The sequence below is a fragment of the Haplochromis burtoni genome, unplaced genomic scaffold (genome assembly GCF_018398535.1).
Source record: "Haplochromis burtoni strain Fernald_Lab_line unplaced genomic scaffold, NCSU_Asbu1 Contig_55, whole genome shotgun sequence".
Classification (NCBI taxonomy): Eukaryota; Metazoa; Chordata; class Actinopteri; order Cichliformes; family Cichlidae; genus Haplochromis; species Haplochromis burtoni.
The window spans coordinates 498,179-516,886 of record NW_024582416.1 but is presented as its reverse complement, the minus strand read 5'-3'; the positions used below and the strand labels follow the sequence as shown (position 1 = coordinate 516,886).

Sequence of the window (18,708 nt, the reverse complement as noted above, 5' to 3'; positions counted from 1 at the left end):
TGCATTAATGTAATAACGTGGTTAGCCTACTCAACGTAAATTACACACGAACAACATTAAGCTACTCCCGCAGAGAAGAACGGCTGCTGCTGCCATCATCATCCTCATCGTCTCTGCTACACTGGCAGGGCTAGGGGCCAGGACTCTCCTCTTCGAGTTCTTGGGGGATGTTGCTATCCAGTGCCATAATGGCACCGGATACCGGTACCCATCCCTACTCCTGATAGCTCTTATAGTCTAAACACATGCATTTTAGCTTAACTGTAGGTTCTAAACTGGAGGTAGAAAAAGTGCCACAGCATATGAACACGTGGTTAAGTGTACCTTGACTAAGTACATTACATCACAAGACAGTAGTTGTATTTTCTGCCGTGAAGCAGATTCATTCTCCGCTAATTCCAGGAGACATAACGTCAGCTGAGGTAACAGCATGCTATAGGAAAAGCCCAGTGAACAGTGTGATGGTGTTTACCTTTATTCCCAGGTGCCAGTGTGTAGATGTACATCCTTATTCACTGAGTATGCTCAAAGCAAGCACCTCTCTCTGGACCAGCATGATTTATTTATGCATCTGTGAGTCAGATGTAGTTCCTTATCGCCTCTTCCCTACCTGCCTGAGGCTGTTGGCGAGTTGATATCGATCTTTTGCAAATTTGTATGTGGCGTTTGAGGTGCCTGCGCTGTTGCAGCTGAGATTAACTAAAAAAGTGCACGCTGAATTAATTTGCGATTTGCATTATTAAGAAAAGCTTTTTATGTGTTTCCTTATTGGGTGGTATTATTTTTGAGTTGTGAGTGGATGAAGTTTGTGCGCTACAGTTGCCTTCAGGTCTATCGAGTGTTTTTTTTTTTTTGCCATTTTCTCTGTTTTGGTTTTGTAGCCCACAGCTTAAGAACCTAATTCACTCTCCCTGCTCTTAATAATGTTGTTTCCAGCAGCAAGCAATTAAGGAAAGACATCTTTAAAAACCGACTGCAAAGAGCCGAAACAACAAAGAGACAAAAACGGTGAACACTGTGCAGCATTTGGCACAGATTTAACTCAGGAGTTGGTGGAAAAGCAAAAAAGAGCTGAACGCAGAATGAGTGCTGAACTTAAAGTTGTCAGATGAACCAAACAGAGAAAGATGAACAGATCTTAAAAGGAAGCCTGCACATCAAACTCTATTTGTAGATCTTGAGGGGCGAGTGTGTGGGGGGGAAAGCAGTTGTATTAAACCTTTTGTGGCTCCAGAAGGCGATGATTTATAAACAGCCCGAAAGGATGTCACCTCTGTCATCGCCTGCTATGGCTGAGAAGTGAGAGTTAGAAATGGAATAAAAATGTTAAAATCTGGGAGTGTGGAGTTTGAAAGAAGTAAGCTTATCAGGCTGCTGTGGCCTGCTTCCCATATCAGCCTGAGGACAGCTGCTGGGAGCCGTGTTAGCTGATACCAAGCAGCAGCCTTCAGGGCTGAAAAATAAGGCCAGCCCACAAGTGTCACAAACTGCAGTTCTTTGAGCGGCCACTAGAGGCTGATTCCAGCAGTGGGTCAGACTCCCATGTTAAACATCCGACTGTACAGCTAATAAAGTGTCTATGGTTTAAACCTTATGAAGCCTTAAAGTCGTGTTTTACTCTAATTGGAGTCACTGCCCTGGACCTCTCATGTTTACGGTGTTACCTCATGCCACAGTACATGCTACCCAAGCTTAATCCGGTCGTTAAGTCTGACGTCACTAGCCGTGTCTGGGCCTAAACTCTGCTGCAGGTCCATATATCAAATGATCACTGTGGCATTACTGAGAGTTGAAACACTGTCTAAAGTCTTTCATCTTTAATAAAATGATCAGCGTTCTGCTCTACCAGGGGTAACAATTGAGTTTAACATCCAGGCATCCATGAAAACGGAATTTATGACATTTAACAGAGTTAGAAGTTAGCAGGGAGTTAGCTCCCTGACTGAGCATGTCCTGACTGCGGGGTTTTGGAAACAAATTCAAACGTACAGCTCTGTTATCACTTCCAACATAAATGAAGACTGAAAACTAAACAGCAGTGACGTTTGTATGGTTACTGAAGTTTGGCTAGCTGGTATATAATGATGTGCTACGTGACCGCTAGCGACACAGCTATGTTAGCATAATATAAACAAGCTAACTTTTTTTCCACTCGATAAAAGTTAACGTGAGTGTTCTCGGTGGTCGGGAACAAATGTAATCGCATGGCAGGATGCTGTAAAAGGACCAAACTTCAGCCAGGAGAACAACTGAGATAATCCATCCACAATACGAGGTTAGTCATTCATATACTGCTGCATGGGCTGGGCTGTAGTTACATCCTAAGGTTTTAAAAACTGAGCTTAAATAAATGATTAGCGGTAATAAAAGCCGAGGGAGGTCAACAGTGATCACTGACTGTTTTAGGAGCTTTTTGAGATTAAATAGAAGAAAATACAAAACATTAAACATGTTAACAACACAAAAGTCATATTAAACCAGACTACTTTAGACCCGGAAGTAGGATTCGTCACGTCATCACTTAACGACCGGATAGTGTAGCTGATAACTTCTCATAAGATCTCAGAGTATGATCTCAGGGTAAGACCTGAAGCTACAGATTGCACCCACAACCCACCGATTCCCATTGTGCTGTCTTTCATATAGAGCCCACAATCTCTGGTGAGAGAGCTGTCAGTGGTTGAGTTGCATTAAGGATAATATAGGTAGATTAAAATATGCATCGTTATTCTGATTCTTGCCACTAAACCGTCAGCTCATCTGCTGAATCCAGTCACGTTGCTTGTCTGCATATGATTGCCTTGGATAATTAGCTGTGAGCAAAGCTACCCCGGCTACGGCCCAAGATGCATTTACTAGTTAACAAAGAGACAGAAGGATGGGGAACGAGTCCAATATGGCCTCCCGGTGACATGGCTGACCAGGTGTTAGACACATTGTACGCTGCCTCTGGGCTTGCTTCGTCTGCTTTCTCCTCACGGCCCATTAGGTCCATTCCAGGAGATGAAGCATAATGCAATACCCTGGGCAGCGCTCGTAAAGCACACACACACGCACACATACATAAATACACACGTGCGCTATGACATCTGTACGTGAACGTTCCCTAGCAGAGCGGTCTGAGCCAAAGACAGCAGGTGTGTAGCTGCTCAAATCTGCTCTGTGAAGACACCAGGTGCCAATCTGTCATCATTATACAGACACCCAATCACATGAAACAATGTTGTGACATTATGGAGACACACGGAGAGAAATGGAGGGAGTCTAGAAGAGGGAGAGGGTGAGGAGAGGTGTTTCCCAGCCGTGCCAATTTACCGGTCTCCCTCCAAGATGCAGAGAATTTGGCTCCCTCTTTTCTTCCTTTCATTTTTTATGATTGCAGCTCTTTTTTTGTCATTTTTTCTCATGCACTTGGACGTATGCTAAGTAGCACATATGTGTTTTTGTTTACCAAACAGCTCGACTCATAACTCATCTGCACAGGTGGTGATCTCTGCTGGTTGTGTGTGAGACAGAGGGAAATTAGCAGAAATCGAGTAACTTGTCTTTATCTTGGATGTCTCTGCTTTATCAAGTAGCATCCAGTGAAGCCTCTTCCTATTTGCAGTGACAGCATATGGCATCTAAGGAGTGATGCACACATGCACGCAGGTTTTGATTTCTTATGCTGCTCATCGTGCTGATTGCCAGAAGAATTTTCTTTAAATAGCCGATAGTCAGTCCCACTCTCTCCATCTCTCTGTCCTCATCCTTTCTTCGCTCCCTCATCCCCTCCCTCTGCTTCTTCCATGTCCCTCTCTGTAAAATATGAGCACAGCAGCCTTATAAATCTGGACTGGAGATAATGAGAGTCGATCCCCTCAGTCCAGTGGGCCACCAGCCAGGCTTGGTGCCAGTGACATCATCCTTGGGGAAGGCGGGTAGATTGATGAGCGCCGTGACACTGAGCCATTGGTTCTAAGGCAGACACACAGTCATGTATTCACGTATACACACACACACACACACACACCTCTTTATCAAGTCTTTACACATGAGAAAGTGTGCAGCATGTCTGGTTTTCTCTTGTGGAGGAACACGAGCGAGTTGTCTGTAAGTTTATATTATTATAGCCGTGATACATTAAAAGCTTGTTTCTACAGACAGTAGAGACAGACGACAGACGCGCAGTTTGATCACATTAAATCCAAACAGAGCGCAGCTGTGTCATTACACTCACCTTTACTTGTCCTGATGGTCGTCATATCGCTGGAGTCTGATACCTTACAGCATAAAACACATTGGGATGGCTGGCATCAAACCTGGCTGTGGCTCAAAGGCTCCGTTTCATTCACATACTGATTGTTTGATTTAAACATCCGCTGTAGTGCTGTACAGAGGCAACATGAGAAAAATAGCATCAGTGTCCAAATAGTTATAGTCAAATACCATGTGGTACCATGACAGGTAGATCTTGCTGTATGAGAAACACCAAGTGACAATGTAGCTAAAGTGCAACTGATTTATTTTGAAGTTCCTAAAATTAAAAATCAAATTGGTCTTTGCTGATTTTTCATGATGATGTCAAACTGTGTTTGTTCTTGGACTTATTGTGGTTTAGAGATGATGCTGATTGATGAAACTCCAGCAGGTTTACAAGAAACTGTCGATTAATCACGTTCCACACGACGTTTTCACCGCAGGCTAAAGATGAAAAGTCACCAGCAGCATCGCGGGGGACGACATGGCCAGGTTCCACTCCAAAGCGTGCGAGGCTGCGCTGAGCGTTTCTGCCTGACGAGGATCCGAGGCAAACTAGGAGGCTGTTTATTTGCAGATTGTGCAACATTTTTTGGACATAGCTCTGAGTGACGTTGCAGATGGTGAAGTGAAGACAGACTGACGATGCATGAGGATTCAACAGTATCTTAGAATTTGGTTAATGCGTTACAAATAAGCTAGTTTGCAAGTCGTGTTTCTTTTCTCTAAAATCCAGCTGTTGAAACTTTTCCGTCTCACAGGATGACTGTATCCTGCTGTGTGGTTAATATTTGTGTTTCCATTTGAAAGAGCCAAGAAATATTGGAGGCATTACTGTGAAATAACGCTTGGACTGCTTGTTCTCAAGTGTGCCCAGTGCTTTGGTCTAAGTTGCTAAAACACACTTGCTGTATGTCCTGTTCAGTGCTAAACTACGACACTAAATATCAGGATTAAATCATCATCGCTGTGAACGTGTTGATGACCTGGAACGTATAATAAAAGCCACGCAGACAGCTAGCATGCGCTCAAACTCCAATGGAGACACTTTAGTCAGTAAATTAATGGCACACAGCCAACCTACTGTACATCCTCAGTATCTCCTGAGATCTGTGTTTACCCAGCCTGAGTATGTTCTGCAAAAAGCTTGCATTTTAATGAGTTCCTTTTGTCTAGAGTTGGGTCTGAGTTTTCTCAAACAGCTGACAGATTCTGCCTGTGCTCGCAGACGAGCTTGCAATTCAAACCAAATTACCGACTTCAATCAAGACTCATTTTCAGGATGCAAACAGGACGTTTTGCTCAGCTCTGTCTCGTTTCCTAATTGAAAATGATTGAAACAAGGAAAACTACACAGAAAACAAACACAGCAATATTTTTCTGTAGTTTCGGAAACGAATAAAGACACGCCTGCAGATAACCGGTACGCAGTATTCCCCCAGCTCTCTCCCCGTCTCCCATTTTTGTCTTTTCTGGTGTCTTGTTTGCTTTGAATCTACAAAACAAAAATGTCTAAAGGAATAAGAGTAACAGACAGTAGCTTGAGTACCGCCATCACTGACCTGGCCGATTACTTTCATGCTCGACAGACTCTTTTCTGCTTCTTCGTCTGCTGATACTGAGCACAATGCTGCGCACACGTTGGGGGCAATGAGCTGCAACAGAGCATGACAGTGATTACATTTATTGATTTATAACAATAACAGTCATAAGACATCAGCGGCTGATTTTCCACACACCATCCTTCCCACTTGCTCTTAAAGCTTTCTCTGTGGGAAAATGTCTTTCACATTTGGAGGGGTTTTAAAATGATGAGTCACTAAATCACACACAAAACAAACAGCAATGCTGTTTAGGTTCAGCATCAGTTCAGTTTTATTTACGTCACTTCAGAAAGTTCATTTTTTTGTTATTTACATTGAGTCACCTGATTCTGATGTGCTAGCACCCTCAGAAGTAAGCCTCTAGTGGCCGTGGGACATGCACATGTTAAATATTTAGTGCCAAATATTCTCTAAACTTCCTCTGTTGTTGGTTTAATCTTTAAATACAAGAACCGTTAGCTAGATGTATAAAAGGCTGCGTACATGGGATGTAAAGGTGGGGGTGAAAGTGAGATTTGGCAGGTGGGGGAACCCCAAGATCCGGTGCAGCATGGGAAAAATATTAAACATTAGCTGATGCTTTGTGAGCTGATTTCCAGCCCGGACACCATAAAGTGAATATAAAAGCTAGAATTCAGGGAGTCCAACCACCATCATCTGCATGAGTATAAATCGATGTCAGCTGCCTGTGATGTAACATTGACCATGAAAAGCACAGCCTTCTCTCTGCAAACGAGCCAGTGGAATCTGCACAAACTGCCTACAAGACTGTCACGCAGCCTCTGAATAGTAGTTTTGTAATATTTTGCACAAATATAATTCAGCCACACATGTAGATTAAAATCAATGACGTTACCTTGGTGAGCTATCCTTACCTGACCTTTAGGTGTCATTAAAGCGCACACAACCAGTTTGTGTGCTTCCTGATATTTTTTCTGAAAAGCATTTCACACGATGCACCTGAGCTGCACATGTCCATGCCATCAGCTGGAAGCAATGCCAGCACACAAAAATGAACTCAATCCAGAGTGATGTGCATCACCCGCCGATCAGATTTAATTGTTCGTTAAGTGAAGGCACCAGAACTCTCCGCTGGTCCACTTTTACCCAGCGGGGATTTCTGACGAGTGGACCGTGTTCCTTTCGAAACAGACTGACTTTAATTCTTTGTTAAAATGAAAAAAGAATCATTTTCTGCCTTTCCTCCGCCTGCTACTGTAAAATCCACAAAAGTTGATCTCTATCTTCTGCTGCTTTTTAAGCTTTCCCTGTTGGTGCAGTGAAAGATGGCTGCAGATTCCCAGCAGTGTTTCTCAGATTTATTTTTAATTTGTGCAGATTTTTGTGGGTAAAATTAAAACTTAATTGACTCCAGCATTTCATTTTCTTGGTTCACGACTGTCGTAATACACAGATGTGCAGATATAACACTTGGTTCTCCGTGATTTATACTGATGCTGCCTGAAAGGACTCGAGATTGCAGGTATTTCGGTGTTATGACCCATCAGGTCTCCGTCGCCCTCAAATTGGCTGAAAAACACCAAATGTCTGCTCATTTTCCACAACGAGCAGACATTTCCAGTTTGGAGCTAAACAAAATTTAAGAAGAGTTTAAAGGACGTGATGATGAATGAGCTGGGAGGACATAGTGAGCAAAGAGGACAAAGCGAAGGGAAAGTTAAGTAAGTGATGTGCCATTTATGGCTACACCCCCCTCCATCAGCAGGTGTCAATATGACCATGTACGAGGCCCGGCCGTCCTGATAGATGCTTTAGTAAGACAGAGGGCTGCTGGGGCGTGAAGGAGGCCATCAATATCCTCTCTGCATGACTCTCGCTGTCTGCGTCTGTCTGCACAGCTCGCTCGCTCTCTTTGGCCTTCCATCATTTTCCATCTTTCCTACCTCACTTGTCCTTCTCTTTCACACGCGTCTTCCTTTCTTTCCCTGCCATCATCCACACTTGAGCACAGTTTAGAGGCAGCAAATCACTCAAATAAAGTCTCACCCTTATACTTCAATCCTCTCCTGCTCCCTAAAATATTTATCTCCCTATTCCTTTCGTCTGCCTTCGCCTCCTGAGACTTCAGAGAAACCAAGTATAAATCTGACCCGGGACCCTGGGGGGTTGATAAAAAAACGATGGGACGTTTTAGCTTCGGTTTTTTCAAACCAACCTTCTCTTGCCTACATGCACCAAATCCATCCCTCCTACCCTCCCACCTCCGTGTGTCTGGCGTGTGCATCTTATCGGCACAGTCAGGCTGTTATGTGTGAGGCTCAGGGACTAACATGGGAAACAAACTGCAAAATGAAATGTTGCTTCTAATGTGCAAACACTCATTGTGACAACACGGTGTGTCCACCCACCCACACACACACTGCACTACAGCATGCATGCTTGCATATGATACGTATGCAGGATACACATCCATGTTACAAACTGTACACTCACAGCATATATGTAAAGATTAAAGGCCCTGCAGACTCGCACTCATTTACATAAAATCTGATGCACTCAGCAAACTTCAACTAAACCTTAGCTTAACACCCTCGGGGCGGGTCGTTTGGTCAGTCAGGTTAAACATGTTTATGTCCTGAAGTAACCCAATGGTTTGATGGTTAATTATGTAGTCGCATTAGGGAAAAATGTGGTTGAAGACTGCAGCACAATTAAAATTACTGCGACCGTGTGCAATGACCGTGCAATCTCATTGCCTTTGAAATTGTTGCTTGGAAGACGGAGATCAGGTCTGCAACCACTTGCAGGCAGTTGCCACCTTCAGAATGACTTTGGTGTGTGAAGACAGTATCAGTCTGCAGTCAGTCTGCTGTCAGTCTGCTGTCAGTTGGCAGTCAGTGGGGTCAAATGGCAGAAACTGATGAAATGACAAAAGTGCAAATCTTTTGCTGTTGACATCCACAGAAATTCACTTTAAATAGGTCACACTGCTTCTTTACATTCAGCACAGTCATATGTTTGAAATAAAAATTCATATATTCTTCCACAAATAGTGATGTAATTGCTGCAGGGCAGTTATTTAACTGCAAAACACATACAACTGACACGTTGTTACCTTGTTTTGTTTTTTTTAGTCGTTGTTGAGTCGAGTTTCTTATTGCAAAGCAGCATTTAGACAGCAATCACTTGCTCTTTGGCCAGTCTGGTGGTGATTACAGTGCACCTTCAGCCTCTGGGTGAAGAGTTTGGCCACAACAACTTTTTACAATCGGTCATCACCATCATCAAAGAAATTACTGCAATCATTAAGCAAACACCAATTTTCCCAAAATGCGAGGAGGTTGCCGTCCCCTTTTAACTCTGATTAGTCTTCACTCTAAAGCCTTTGCTGCATGTCATCACCCTCCGCTCTGTCCCTGACTTCCTGTTTGTCTCTGCTGCAGGTGTTCACTGTGCTTAAAATGCCTAAATTCAACACTGGATTCAGATTTACACCAAATGCGCTGCAGGCTCAAGACAAAAACGGACAGAAGCTGCAAATCAGTGACAGTCAGGGAGAATTTTTTATGATGTCGCTGTCAGTTATCCACCCATTGACACGATGAAAGCGTGAGTGTGACAGAGGAAGGAGAATGGCTTCCTTATCCCAGTGGAGGTCTGCTGTACTCCACTGGTCCCCAGTCACTGTTACCTAACAATCTAGAGACCCCTGTGAAGACTTCCACAGGAGGAGGTGATTGTGACTCATAAACATATACATACAGGAATAACTGTCAGCGAGACCATGTACCGGATATTAGTCTTGTATTCGTTGTACAGAAATAAACATGAAAAAATCAGAAATTGGTGGAGCGGAGGTTTGGATTTCTCATTGCAGGGAGATGTGCTTGCCTCGAGCATCGGCGGCCTCATAGCACCACATGTACCCACGGAGATCTGCCGAAAAGACAAGCGATGCATCCTGACATGTGACAGTTTTTTACTCGCCACAGAATGACAGCGTTTGCCTATAACTGAAGGTCATGCTTGGATCCCTGCATGTCTGCCACACTGAACCATCCACTGCTTCTTCACAGCACAGCCACAGGAGAGGACTCAAAGCTTTTAAAGCTTTTTTTTTAGCCATTTGTTCCGACGCACCTTGTTTTGAAAGTCGCACACCAGTAAAGCTGCTCGTAGCGCTCTGACAGCATTCTTCATCCACAAACAGTGACGGCAGGCCTGATTTCAAACTGTTTGATGTCAGACACCTGCAGTTTTCCTTCTAAGGAGGGAAAATTAAGAGTGTTCTTGAAAATGAGCTCCTCATTATTGCACAATGTTGAGGTTCTGATTCCTTGTCTGTTCTTATAAAGTGACATTTACTGCGTCTATTTTTTTTTTTCTTCTATTTGCTGCTATGTCACTAAAAACAAACTTTCAAATCACCAGCCAGTTTCATGTCTTTGACATAATGAAGCAAACCTGGCAACCATCAGAGCTCACATATGAAGGGTGGCTGAGCTCTGGAGGAGCGGGACTCGAAGTGGAGCTGCTGCTCCTGCACATTCAAAAGGAGCAAGTTGAGGTACATTATTGCCTGTGTACACAAGTATCAACCCATTAAAGTATGATCAGCACTTCCTCTATGCCTACTTATAACCTTTTTCATGTAGATCGCATAATTTAAGTAGCGTAGCATGTGGAAGTCCAGTGTAATTAGCCCCTGCAGACACAGACAGAGCTTAGTGAGAGGCCTTCAGTCTCACGCTCTCCTCTGAGAAGTGCTAGATCAGCTCCAGGGGGGAGGCTGCTGTGTGCAGGTGGCCCCGCTGAAGATGGCTCGTGCCATTCAAGGGAAAAGTAAACTGAAAGTGGTAACCGAATACACAGATGAGAGTACAAGCTGAGCACGTGGGACGTGGTTTATCTTTAGCCTGTCAGTGCAGTTCTGCGGGTTCATCTGTATGATCTGTACATTTCTGTGCACTTCCCTTTTATTGACAGCCGATTGACTCTGCCCCCAATAAACAAGCCTTTATTTGGCTTGTGTCTCACAATCAGTGCGCGGCCCAACTCAGAGCAAACAAGCAGAGCTTATAGGCTGTTCCTTCCAGTAAATCCCGAGTCATTGATAAAACACGCCAACTCCAATATGCTTTTCTTTACCCTCACACCTGTGCTGCACAGTTTTCATGCCCCATCTCACCTTCCTTTATATAACTGAGTGTTTTCTCAGAAACACAGCGTTCGTATTAAAAAAGAAAACTAGCTAATTAGCACCTGTATCTCTCACACATCACATGATTGGGAGAAACGGAGAGAAGGCAGGGAGTGAGGGGAAAAGAGAGATCAGCCACCGGGGAAGGTGTGAGCAAGCTGCGCTGATATGGAAATGAAGTCTTTAATTATGGATGAATACATTATCAGATCAAGGCTAAGGATTTGCTCTTCGTGTATGTTGTGTTTGGCGATATCGTGGGACGCCGCAGACCCCTGTGAATAACAGCGAGTTGGTTTACTCCAGAGCAGCGAGGAGTCTGCATTCAAGCCCAGACTGGCGCACTGAAATACGCTCACGTGTCTCCGGGTATAGATGATGATACATGGCTGGTTATTTAGCTACATTTGGAGTTGTTCTTGAAATGTGACGACGATCATGGCCTGTAAAGTGCTGCAGTTATGTCATCTTCCTCTGTAGCTTCTATTTCCTCCTCACATGGTTGAGTGTGCAGTTTGGGCTTTGGCTACAAAACCTTTTCTCAGCATCTTTGGTGATACAGTGGAAAAACTCTCACTTTGTTTGTGGTTTCACTTCCACACAGAGCCATAAGATGAATGCTTTTTGCTGGTGTGTTTCTTTGTATTGTTTTCGGGATGCACAGTTACTTTTCACACCCAGTATTATATTTGGATGGATGCTGGCCTTTGTCCCAGCCCGACACAAAGTTAGTTAGAGCTTAGTGATGATTTGTTCTTCAGGTTTTAAAATGAATGCGACTGGGGAGTCAGTTAAATATATTTAAGGATAAAATGAATCGATAGCAAAAGTCCCAAATCCCCAAAAGTTGATTCTGTTCATCTGGACGTTGTGTTTTCTTCAGTCTCAGTTGACTGCAGGTTTCCCCAAACTTATAATCAGTACATTTGCATAATGACTGAAAGCAGCACCACAGAAGGAACAAAGGGCTGGGAGGTCAGTTCCTTAATCTTAATTATGCAAATTCTCATGACTATTGATCAACAACCACTGATCAATGGCCATGAGTACCATTCACAGAGAGTTGGGGAATGGCTGCAAGCACAGCATGTAAGATGGCGAAAGATGTACCCTTAGGCCCCCTCCTCGATTCAGAGATGGTCTTTCCCTTTTCACGTAGAAGAAGAAGAAGTCCCTTTGGATGAGTGACAAAACGTTTCGTTACTGAAAACATCCAAATGAACAGAATCAACTTTTGGGGATTTACTTACCTGGATGATTGAGCACAAGACACAAAGTCCGATAATTTATCTTTTTATATTCTCACACCACCAACTTTTTGCAAAAAGGAAGTTTTACATGTCAGGACATAATGAAAGGAACACGATGTAAAATTAGGTACATAAAGCCTCAGATAAACAAAAAGACATTATTAATTTACCCAAAGCTAAGCCACGATTGGGTAGAACCACCTTTGGCATTTTTACTGTGACTGGATTTAACACCAATCAATACCTTTGTGTGCTTTTTCCATATTGATTGATTGATTGATTGATTGATTGATTGATTGATTGATTGATTGATTGATTGATTGATTGGTAATTTATTTCAACATGTGAACAATATACAAGTACATTTAGAAAAGAAATAAGAGAGAAAAAAATACTATACAAATTACATACAAAAAACCATTCTGATTAATTTACATGTTGAAAGGGAGTGGGAAGAAGTATACACTTATTTAATCCCACCCCTTTGCCATAAATTATCAGTGAATATTTAGTCAGCTTCCTTACTGATATAATTTGTAATAAAAATAGTGAACAGATTTCTGATATACTATATACTATAATATCACATCATGAATTTTTTGTTTGTTTGTTTGTTTTTAAATAGAGACATTCACTTAATTTAAATATTTTCCTTTTCTTTATAGATCGAGAAGATCATATTTTTATAACTCTTTTTGAACAGTTTTATGTTTGGACATTGCTTTAATTCCATATTCAGTTTGTTCCATAGTTTCACTCCATGAACAGAAACACAAAAGCCTTTTCTTTTAGTACGTACCTTCATTGTTTTGAAGTTACAAAAACCCCTTAAATTATAACTTCCTTCTTTCAAAAAAAAACATACTCTGAATATTACCTGGCAGTTCTTTATTTATTGAACATAGTTGGAAGCTCATTCATCAAACGTATGGGTCTGCAGGCCGGCCGGCACCCTGTGGCGGGCGTCACGTGGCCCGTAGGATGTAAGCTGAGTGTCACGGCCATCGTCCACGTTTTAACCCAACGTAGCTCTGAGTCTTATCCTTGTACCTGAGAAGCAGAGCCATGATCATTTCTCTTGATGCTATGCTGGCAGCTACTTCACACATCTAATTGGAAAGCAAATAAGAATTACCCAAGAACAGTTCCATACTGTAAAAACTGCCTGACCTTGATCAATACGGGCCCCACACGGGGAAATTCAAGAGCATTTTAAATTTAAACAGGCAGGACAAACTAATAGAGCCAATTGCTTTGACTCTGTGGAATTACACTGTAGGGAGTGGGGAGTAAAAAAGGCTAATTAAACCAGTAAATTCTCTCTGGGCTTCTGCTGTCCGCCACTTCGCTGGGAGCCCTGCACTAACTGTGACTGGTTTAACCCCACAGACCCCAAACACTACTGACAGTGCAGGGACTTGTGCACGCTGGAGTTCTCTCTGCATTTGGCTTTTTGAGCTACACTTATGCATAAACGAAGAGACATACTGGCTTTACAGGGAAGGTGTTGTGAAAGAGTAAATAAAATTTTAGCACAGCCAATTGCAGCCACGGTGCTCAGACAAGAAGCCATGGGCAGTTTTGTGACTGTGTTACAACCAGACTGACAGCAACAACAAACCTTTAAAGAGAGCACTGCTCTGTGTAAGCCTCTTCACCTGTGAGACAGCTCATGTGGGAACAACGAGGCAGAAAGGCAATCGTGCTTTAGTGCTTTGAGCATTTGGGGGCAATTTTAATTTGAGTGTGTATGTAAGGATTTGAACCAGCCTCACCGATTACTACAAAATAAGACGAGTCATGGAAGGTTGCTGATCGTCTAATTAAGCCCCTAATTAGTGGAGAGCAGATGACAAAGCACTTCAGCAAAATAAAATTTCAAAAACAAAAAGCATGCATGGCCAATTTTGGCCACTTTTAGAGAAAAGAGAGAGACACGCAGTGACACAGCACAGCTGTTTTGAATCCAGGGCCTGAGGACACAACATTTTCATCATCATTCTGCTTGTTAAGCCCACTGTCTGCCTCTGCAAAGCAACATATTTGCAAATCTGGGCCGTTTAAAATAATCCCACTGCACTCCTGGAAGCTGCCAACACTTTCCTGGCTCATAGGAAGGATTGATCGATAACTTTAACGCCCTTAAACTGAGTTTTGGGATTCACGCACTTGTAGTACTGTGTGTTTGGGTGATGATTAGTTTGCATGACCTGCATGTGTCATTTAGGTTTAGCCTGAAATGCATGGTGCATATTAACCCTTATACCCTCTTCTTTCAAATAATTATAGCAATGAATCGTCATGATTTCATGTTGTTTCAGGGTTTCATTTAATGCTGTGTGTGTGTTTGCAGTTTTGTCACATGACACTGATGAATTATGATCCTCTTTCTTTTTTCTCCCCTTTTTATGTGGCCGCGTGTGGCTCACGGTTGTATTATGCATGGTTGCTGGGTTTCTATTGTATTGCACATGGGTACTGCCCTGCAAGGACATCAGCAGCTCGAAAAATGTTTGTGGCTCTCTGTTGTTTGCTCACTTTGAATGTTTCATTTTGTTTGTGACAGAGAGCAGAGGGATGCTCAACCTCCATTTTTTCCTAATGCCTGGTGATGCTAATGTTTGTCCCCACACACACACATGCTCAAGCATATATGCTCGCATATGTGTTACCTCTGTTAATAATCTCCTGTTATCTCTCTTTGGTCCTTGTTTAGAATCACAGTGCACACTGTGTGGTGAACCAGAAGGTGAGTGGGCTTCGCCATTCCCCGAAATGCTCGTGTCATCGTCATCTCCCAGCTTGTTGTTTGCCATTAGGGGAGGGTGGGAAGCGGAGCGGGGGCGAGGCTTTGCTGCAGACACCCTGTTCTTCAGTCTTCATCTCAGCAAAGCAATGGTGTGGAGCAGCTTTTTAGGTTCCGTGTCAAAAATAATAAAAGACACAAAAATGCACTGCACAGAGTGAGAAAGCGCTCCCTGGTTTTTATTTATTTACTGTGCAGCATTTCGACAGCAGCGCTGCAAATTTCAAAGTATCACATGTGTAGGCTGGGGTGTGTACGCACAGTGTAACTCCAGAGGCAGCCATGTTTTTGCACATACTCTAATTGACAGCATGAAGGCTGAAGGGCACATGTTCGGAGCGATGACTAACCACGAGTGTTTCTGCTTCACATCTCATCCAATGTTGCGCACATAGTTGAGCAAAGACATATTTGTGAGCTTGTGTGTGTGCAACATGCTTGTGGCGTATTTCAATGCCTGGAATCTGCTTAGTTCATGAGCCTGCTGTTAGATTAAGAAGTCTTTTCAAGCTCCTGCCACCTCCTCATTCTGCATCATTCCCATATGTCTCCTTCCACTCCCGTCCAAAACCATCGCCTCCTTTTTGCATGCGTTACTTCTGAGAGGTGACCCTCCGTCTCTGCACAGCTGTGCTCCATGTGTTTTGTTCTGGTGTCTTATCTGGTAGATTGCTGTAACTAACAGTCTCTCTAAACAAAAATGACTGGAAATTATGGGTGAATAGAAAGCGCTTAGAGTGCTTTGCATCTCGCAGTGAGAGGGGTAAACCTCGAAATGAGCATGCTCGCTGATGGGCTCGGTGACAGATATGATATTTCCCTCTGGACTTAACCTTGTCCAGGAATCAGCCATGTGCCTCTAAGCCCAATAAGCATTATTCTGTGTCTCAAAAATCAATGCTGCTCTCTCTGCTTTGCTTGATTGGATTAAGACGTAATCAAATCGAGCATGATAACTGTGTTCTTCTGACCTTCCCACTGAGACAAGCAAAGACGGGAGGGGAGGCCTGAGGGAAGGACAGGGAGTGTGTGTGTGTTTGTGTGTGTGAGTGTGTATTCATATCTTTGTGGGGACCAAAAATTGGAATTTTACTATACTTGTGGGGACCAAAATCCTGGTCCCCATAAGTTTGAAGGCATTTCTGTGACTCAAAATGTGGTTAGTGTCAGGGTTACAGTTGGGTTAGGGAAAGCATTATGTCAATTAGGTGTCCCCACAAGATATGAATACCTGACATGTGTGTGTGTGTGTGTGGGAGTAATGTGTGTGGATCTGGGCAGAAGAGCTCCAGAGGCACCCATGCTGTTGCTTCATGTTGCACACGATGGTGTCTGTTGAACCTCCGGAGGGGAAACCAGCCCTGGAGCGTCCGTGTGGTTGGTTGAGAAACGGCTTTTAATGGTCACTTTGATTCCTGATCTTATTCTTTGATTACTTACATTATTATTATGGTTTTTCCCATTTTGGACCCATTTGAACTTATTTTTTTAGTTAAAGTTCTTTAATATGTAGATTTCATTTAGAAAACATTAAGAGCTGTTCAGTAATGATGCATACACATCAGATGTAAGGAATGCAAACCAAAGTTTTGGATAAACAGTCGGAAAACCAGGATTATTCGCCCCTAACAGCCAACAGGAAGAGGAGGAGTTGAGCTGATAGCTGGAATCAAGCTGAACTCATGAGCCTTCTCCTTTTTTCCTGCATTTGTGATTGTCGGTGGCATCAGGAGAGAAACCACAGTGTGTTTGATGAAGCTGAAATATTTAAAGTCAAATGAAAACACAAATTCACTTCTGTTTACATTACCATGTGTGAACACACTTAAAGCAGCGTTTTTGGACGTACAGCACATATGAGTCCTATCAGTACAGAAACATTTGGGTGTTGAGCGGCTAATAGCATCAGCATGTCCATTAGCTCGTTGCTGTCGTACCTCTGCACGTGGCGGCCGCAGCGAGAGGCTTCATGTCTGCAGCCAGCCTGACATCTTGATAGGTGTGGCACAAATTTTCACTTGGACACAAATGAGTTTTTTGATTAGATTAGATTTTGGTGGCAAATATCAAGAAAAGAAACTTTAGAATTCATGTGCTTACAATAACAAAACTCCCACAGATGTCTAATGAAAAACGGATACTGTACTTAATATCCAAGAAGTGAAGGTCTGAACAGGAACTGATGTAAATCAGTCATCTGAGGTTTATAATCCCAGATTGTAAAAATCTGATTTCTGTTGTGGTTCAGTCCTGAGAGGAGGGAGTGTGAGCTGCAGTGTGACGTGGTGATTCTTGGTGAACAACTGCTTTCATATTTCTATAATTCCTAAATAAAAAATATATTTTGCTGCTTTAAATTCCTGAATGCACAGAAATGTCTGTCTTTGCCGTTTGTTGCCTGGCGCACTCGTCTTGTTTCATACCGGTCACCAGACTCTAAACCTACTTAAAACACGCAGCTCTTATCTCTGTGTTTGTGTGTTTGCTCTGAGAATTGTCAGAGAGGAATTTAGCGCATTTACAAGGCCAGGCGAGGCTTCGTCGCCTGCAGGTGATAATCCCACGAGAGGGGCAGAAAGCAGGCATGTGATGTGAGGAAGAGCGATACAGAGACATTGAAGTGCAAACATGCACATTTGCACATCTTGTCCTCTTGTGTTTGAGCTGAATGCTGAGCCAGGGTCTACAGATCCCACTGGAACCCTTAACTCCTTATCTCATAAATATGTAGCTCACACCAACACATAAAAATGATTGGACCCACTCTGAAACCGTACAGTAGCAGAGCATGTCAGATGTTTGTTATAAACTCTTAATTTCAGTTTGTTTATTGTACACTACATGAAAAAAGTAAGTAATTGGTCAGTAAAAATAATCCTGCAGCAGTTTTCTTCATCTCTCTGTTCCACACATTTCTTTTTATAGTCTGCGAAACAGGCACGAGAACAAGCGCAGCTGCTCAGTGAACATGCAGAAAAACTGATGCAGAATATTTCTTTGTTTAGGTCATTTTTAATGTGCAAACTCTCAAAGTATTGTTCCTCCAGTTTTTATCAAAGATGCACCAAATAGAGCTTTTTCTTTGGCTGCTGGGAAAATTAGAGGATGCCCACAAATTTGCAAGACGTGGCTCCAAGCACCCAAATAAGAGAGCTCTGTGGTGCAGCTCAGAGAAAACACGACGTTTACTAAGCTGTGTCTACAGCTGACGTAGAGCAAGAGGGAGGACATTTTCTCAAAGAATGAAGAGAAGCACTTACTGGTGTTAATGGAAATTCAAATAATCTCGCCAAGTGATAGGTTTGTAGCTTGAACCTATTCGCTGGAACGTTGAAGACAATATAATTACACAGCAAGCAAGACACGAAGTAGGCAAAGTTCTTCATGTTTCTCGTGCACGGGAGAGAACCGGACAAACGCCGTTCCTTCGCTTGACCCCAGTTGCTCTCATCCGCTCCCCCGTAACGGTGCTCTTTTATTGAGGTTACATGAATATGCATAGGTTCATTAACATATGACGTCTTTTTTTTTTTTTCTTTTTTGTGTCCCGTTTGGATCTTTAGCCATCAGAATTGTTGTCTTAAGGCCAAGAAAGATGCCAAGCGGATTTATTTTACCAAGTGGATCATCATGGCCTTGCCATATTGG

The 18,708-nt window shown here is 42.9% G+C and overlaps 1 protein-coding gene across 5 annotated transcripts in view; it reads left to right on the top strand.

The window, feature by feature from the left end:
* The window catches only part of dlgap2a (discs, large (Drosophila) homolog-associated protein 2a), a 142,064-nt gene that overhangs the window by 36,388 nt on the left and 86,968 nt on the right, over positions 1–18,708 (top strand). For 3 of the 5 annotated variants that reach the window (XM_042220770.1, XM_042220767.1, XM_042220766.1), the window contains exon 1: positions 12,950–15,003. The exons of 1 other annotated variant lie outside the window; for it this stretch is intronic. In XM_042220770.1, coding sequence (XP_042076704.1) covers positions 14,697–15,003 — 307 coding nt within the window. In that variant the 5' untranslated portion in view covers positions 12,950–14,696. Of the gene's footprint in view, positions 1–12,949; positions 15,004–18,708 lie in introns of those variants that run through there. One more of the 5 variants, XM_042220768.1, reaches the window with a different exon arrangement.